We start from the raw sequence: 6,169 nt of genomic DNA on the forward strand, positions 1-6,169 counted from the left end.
ATAAATGTTCTTCCTTAAAATACAGGAGGCATAAGTGTTCACACCCCTATGTTAAATTACCATAGAAGCAGGCAGATTTTTATTATTAAAGGCCAGTTATGAAATGGATCAGGATACTATGCACTCTGATAAAGTTCCCTTGGCCTTTGGATTTAAAATAGTCCCCCCCCTCATCATCACATTCCCTTCACCATACATAGAGATTGGCATGGGATACTTTCCATAAAATCATCTCTCAATGCAAATCAAACCAGCTATTAGTCTAAATGAAATAAAACCATGCCAATCTCTGGGGGCTATTTTAAATCCAAAGGCCAAGGGAACTTTATCAAGATGCATAGTATCCTGATCCATGAAATAACTGGCCTTTATTAATAAAATCTGCCTGCCTCTATGGCAATTTAACATAGGGGTGTGTATAATCATGCCCCCTGTGTTTTAAGGAAGAACATTTATTTATTTATGATACATTATTTATTCACCAACAAAAATTGGTGTCTTTAAAGGTTGAATTTTACCTCATTTTTTAATTAAGGCATTAAGTTAAATTTCCAAAAACATGATTTTTTTATTCCTCTTTTTAGTCAATTTAAGCATGGGCATGTAAACTCATGAGCACCACTGTATAGGGTTCAGAAAATCAATCAATGTCAGTGACAAATTTAGAATTATGGTTTATATTTTTTCTGTAAAGCAACACATTAATCATTGCTTGTTTTGATCTCATTCATCTTAAAACTGATGCCACACATCGACTTTTGTGGCTCATTCTGTGTCATGCATTTTATACTTATGCTATGCTTACTTAATTATATAATCATGTATAAGTCTGGATCACTGTATCCATAGTTGTCTTCTGCAGATGTTTGTTACGTGTGACCTCTGTTGACCGCCCGCTCCCCCTGCAGCAGTGTGACGTGACGGAGCGCTGGGTGTGCGGCAGTAACAGCAGATCCTACAGGAACCACTGTGAGCTGCACAGAGACGCCTGCATCACCCAGACCAAGATACACCTGGAGCACAGGGGACACTGTCTGGGTCAGCACACACGCACGCACACACACACACACACACGCACGCACGCACGCACGCACACATACACCCCCATACACCACATACTGGCACAGCACACTCACACGACACAAAGCGACCTTCACACCACACACGCGCGCACACACACACACACACATACACACACGTGACAGTGTTTTGTGTGTGTCTATTTGCAGAGAAACCAGCAGAGATGGATGTGAGCCCCAGTAAGTTTGCAGCTTAGTTATTACAGAACTTGTGCATTACATTGTTACATCAGATGTTTTCTCTATATATTTTGTTTTTAAATCAAGGCTAAAGACACGTTTTACTCACTGCCCTTTTACAGTAAACACACTAATCTCTCAATCTGTTATCACGTCTATAATTCTGTTTTTGTGAATTGCTGCTTGTTCTTGTTGTTGGCATGTTTGTTTAGTTTTCATTATATTTTTTATATTTACATGTAAATGTTCTTTATACAGCACCTTAGTGCTTCTTGTACAGCACTTCAATTCAGCTTAAGCTGTGTTTGAATGTGCTCTGTACTTACTCACTTAGATTACATTTATTAACTATTTTATTCCTGCGTTTGTACGTGTAGTCGTCTGTTTCCTGTCCGATCGTGATTGGCTGAGAGAGAGAGTGATCCAGTGGATTCAGGAGGAAATAGAAACTGACAACATGACCTCAAATGACTCAGCCAATCACCTCCTGCAAACCTACTTTGAGGTAACAACTCTTCAGAGAAGTACTGAGAATTATGACTGTTTTCAAAAGTGATCCCAGTTTTTTGCAACTGGGCAATCTGAGACATGACGAGCTAAATAAGAATAACTAAAAAAGATATTTCAAATCTGTCTCTGTTTGTGTGTTACAGACGTATGATAACGGGGATTCAGAGCTCGATTCTAAAGAGTTCCTGAGCTTCCTGAAACACAACGAGACGGCGCTCAACCTCACGTACTCTAATACTCTGGAGGCTAACATGCTACTGAGGTACGCACTAGCATGCACACGCCCAAACGCTAGGGCTGCAAAAACTATTATTTTCATAGATGACTAATCTGTTGATTTTTTTCTCAATTAATCAATTGGTGTTCTGGTCAAAAAAATGTCAGAAAATGGTGAAAAATGTCGATCAGTTTTTGCCAAAGCCCAAGATGATGTCCTCAGATGTCTTGTTTTGTCCACATCTCAAAGACATGCAGTTGACTGTCACACAGGAGAGAAGAAACTAGAAAATATTAACATTTAAGAAGCTGCAATCAGAGACTTGTTTTTATTAAGAATGACTTAAACTGTTTATCAAAATCGAAATAGAAATAGCAATAGAAAGCCTTTATTGTCATTATACACAAGTGCAGTACCTGTGCAATGAGATTAAAGCAACCCCTTTACAGTGTTGACACAAAATACAAAAATATTAGACGTAAAATAAATATATAAAGTATGGATAGTGCAGAGAAAAAAAAGGGGGGGGGGGGGCAGTCCTGAGTCCTGAGAGCAACTATATACAAACACAAAATAGCTTTGAATACACATTGTGTGAAAGTAGATAAGTATTAACAAATAACTAAATATTGCACTGTAATGAAATGAAACGGTTAAATACTAAATATTGCACTGTATGAAATTGCACGGATTCCAGTGTCCTTTAAGGTGTTATATAACAGCATTGCAGTGGGCAGGCTGTGGAGTGGACTCAGTGCATAATGAGTTCAGGTTCACAGTTGGTGATTAATTTAGTGGTTGACAACTAATCTTTGCAGCTCTTACACACACACACAAAACACAAAAGATAATCTGAGAGTGGTTAGGACTCTGTATAAACTCTGTGTTGTATAGTTTAGATTTTATATGTGGAGCATAATTTCCTTTTTACACATAATGCAAGTTTTCATGTCACCAACACAGGTTCATGTTCACACTATTGGCTTCACTCTCAACACATGCAGTATTTTTCTCTTCTTCTACTTCTTCTGGTACTCGGTCCAAAAGATAAGTGAGACTGGTGAAACTATATCTCATTTCAGTTCAGCTTCAAAAACACAAAATGTAGTCAATTATCAGCAAATTTGATTTGTTTCAAACATGATTTTCTGTAAATAAATCCTTGTAACCAGTGGTCTGTCTCTCAGGTCTCTGTGTGTTGATGCTTTGATTGAGCTGTCGGATGAAAACGCAGACTGGAAGCTGAGCCTAACGGAGTTCATCAACTGTCTGACGCCCACCTACCATCCCTATGAGAGAAGTAATGACACACACACACACACACACACACACACACACAGTCTAACAAGTGTTGGATCAGTGTCCTTGAACAGTATTATTTATTTCTTGTTTCCAGAACATGATATTGGCAACAACACACAGACATTAAAAACACATAATCAACGTCTGAATCTGACAACAAACATTTTAAGAGATGCACTTTGTTCACTTAATGTAAAAAAAAATAGCAAAACACAACCAGATCAGATTTGCATTTTAATTGTTTTTCTTACCCGCGTGTTTTCTTGTGTGTGTGTGTGTGTGTGTGTGTGTGTGTGTGCATGAAGAGTGTGCTCTGGAGGAGGAAGTGTTCGAGGACGGAGCTGAAACTCGGATGGAGTGCAACAAGTGTGTGTGTGCTGTGGAAACGGGTCTGCACCGCTCTGACCTGCAGTGGTGAGGACACCCTCACACACACACACACACACCATGACACAACACACACACACACACACCACACAACCACACACAAACACACACACACGCACACACACCACACACACAACACACATACACACGAACACACACCACACACACACACACACACACACACGCACAAACACACACACACCCAGCACACACCTCCCACCACACACACACACACAACACACACACACACACACACACACACACACAACACACACATACACAACACACACACACACACACACACCACACACACCTCCCACACACACACGACACACACACCCTCACACACACACACACGCCCCCACACACACAACCACTCACACACACACACACACACGCACACCACCACGCACACGCACAACACCACCACACACACACCACACCCACACAACACACACACACACACACACACACACACACACACACACAGTGTCTAGGTTTTCCCTCTGTTAGGGCTTTTCTTTTCCCATCTTTTAATCTTTGTAACATAATCCTCTGTTTTTCAGGAGAGCATCAGGTGGAGCAGGATGTTAAGGAAGGAGCAGAAGAAGAAGAACTGACAGAAGAAGAGTGGAGCAGGAGAGTGGCTGAACTCAACGCTGTACAGGCAGACAGGCAACATTGAAATGATGCGAAGCGAAAATGTAATCCATTGTTCATTACATGTCCTGTAATTAAATAACTTTACTAATGACTCAAAGAGGAACGTTTTCTCAGAACTTAACTCATAGGTTGTGTTCAGGAAGTTAAACACAATTAATTTCTTGTGTGTAATTGAATGCCCTGCGACATAATTTAACATAAAAGGCATAATGATAGATGTTTTGGTTTGGTATGTCACTGTTGTCTATGGATTTAATTCTGGCAGTTTTTCAGTAATTCAACATACCTACTCCTTGACTTTATTCTGTATTAAAAAAGACATTAATTCAGGATGGATTGTTTCATTGTTTATGAGATACTTTATTTTGTTTTTTGAGTTGTGAAATGAATGCTGCTGTTGTTTTCTGCAACTGTTGCTCTAATAAACAATTTATTGTACAACAAAGTCCTCATCAAATCCTGAAAAACTCTTATCAAAAAGGGGAAAATGAATTTCATGACATGACTTTATTGTATAAACCAATGTATATTAGTAATTAAATAAGCATTAAACTATGATAAGAAACAATTAAATTACATTTTTAAGACAATGCAATACATAAGAACATTGGGATCACTGCAAACAAAAGTCAAGTTTAAAGATCTTTCCCAAAACTTGTGAAATAATTTATTCAAAGATGATTGAGTACTCAATAAGGCCTCCAGACAGGCTCCTCCCCTCGTACGGAAAGACACGCCCCATCAATGTAATTAGCCAGAGATGTGATGAGGTTGCGGTCCTCCCCCATGGTTTGGATCATTTGGTTTGGTCCATGGTAGAAGCTGCTCGGCTGGAACGAACCACTGTGGTTCAGCGAAGGGGGAGGAGGGGAAGACAGGCTGTAGGAGCTGTACGGTGTGGGCTGGGTGGGGTAGGAGATCGTAGGCAAGTGGTGCATTCTGGGACTTGGAGTGAAGGAGGAAGTCAGAGACGTTACCTGGCCCAGAAACGATGGCTCATTGGTCCACAGAGAGGAAGTAAAAGATCTACAATCTGGAGAGAAACAACATCAACAGCTTGTCCACAAAAACATCAGTAACAAATAATACTGAGCATTAAAGTCTATTCTTGAGCTCGGAACAGCAAAAAAAAAAAAAATCTTAATTCAAGCTCCACTTGTTTGCTAGTATCTCGGCCTTCCTCAGCAGATGGAGTTTGTTCAGTTGTGACATAAATGTTGAACTGAGCAAAATCCATCAATGGAAGAAAATGTGACATGTGGCTGGAAGCTCTGGCATTAATCTAGTAAATTTGGATTTTTATTTGACTAATTTTTAGTGGTGTGTATTTCTAATAAATTGTTACTTTTATCAATGGTACTGTAGTACAATTTTAAGGTACTTTGTGAGGTGTTTATGGAAATATAGTCCGTTTAACTCCTCTGCAACTGAAGTTATTAACCACTTTGCAAATTAGGATTTTACATCGTAAAATACAAAATATGTGATATGAGGACATTATTAACCCTACCCGACAGTACAACAGTATTCGCTGTGCAAGTACAGTTACTTTACTGTGGATAAAAACATTAGGCACAATTTTATGCAAAAATAAACACACCAGTTCGACACAACTTTGCTTTTGCGGAGACGCTGTACAATTGAACACTGCTGCATGTGTGCAGTCTTGTATGTAAAAGTATACAATATCATGGTTGGTTTCTAAAAATAAGGATTTATACAACAAACCTGATGATGCAGTGCTGCTGGTGGGGGACCTGAACACTGCTGACTTCACCTCCTTCTGCCTCGGTCCTGTCCAGAGAGAGAGAGAGAGAGAGAGAGAGAGAGA

General features: G+C 39.6%; 1 protein-coding gene and 1 pseudogene across 1 annotated transcript in view; one reads left to right on the plus strand and one right to left on the minus strand.

Moving 5' to 3' along the window:
• LOC116705008 (follistatin-related protein 1-like) overlaps positions 1 to 4,783 on the plus strand; it is a 7,573-nt pseudogene extending 2,790 nt beyond the window's left edge.
• Positions 4,784 to 5,027: 244 nt separating this feature from the next.
• The window catches only part of runx2a (RUNX family transcription factor 2a), an 8,307-nt gene continuing 7,165 nt past the window's right edge, over positions 5,028 to 6,169 (minus strand). The window contains exons 5-6 of the mRNA XM_032540840.1: positions 6,067 to 6,132; positions 5,028 to 5,371 (exon numbers count right to left, since the gene is read on the minus strand). Of these exons, the coding sequence (XP_032396731.1) occupies positions 5,028 to 5,371; positions 6,067 to 6,132 (410 nt within the window). The remainder of the gene's footprint in view (positions 5,372 to 6,066; positions 6,133 to 6,169) is intronic.

Source organism: Etheostoma spectabile, chromosome 17, assembly GCF_008692095.1.
Source record: "Etheostoma spectabile isolate EspeVRDwgs_2016 chromosome 17, UIUC_Espe_1.0, whole genome shotgun sequence".
Taxonomy (NCBI): Eukaryota; Metazoa; Chordata; class Actinopteri; order Perciformes; family Percidae; genus Etheostoma; species Etheostoma spectabile.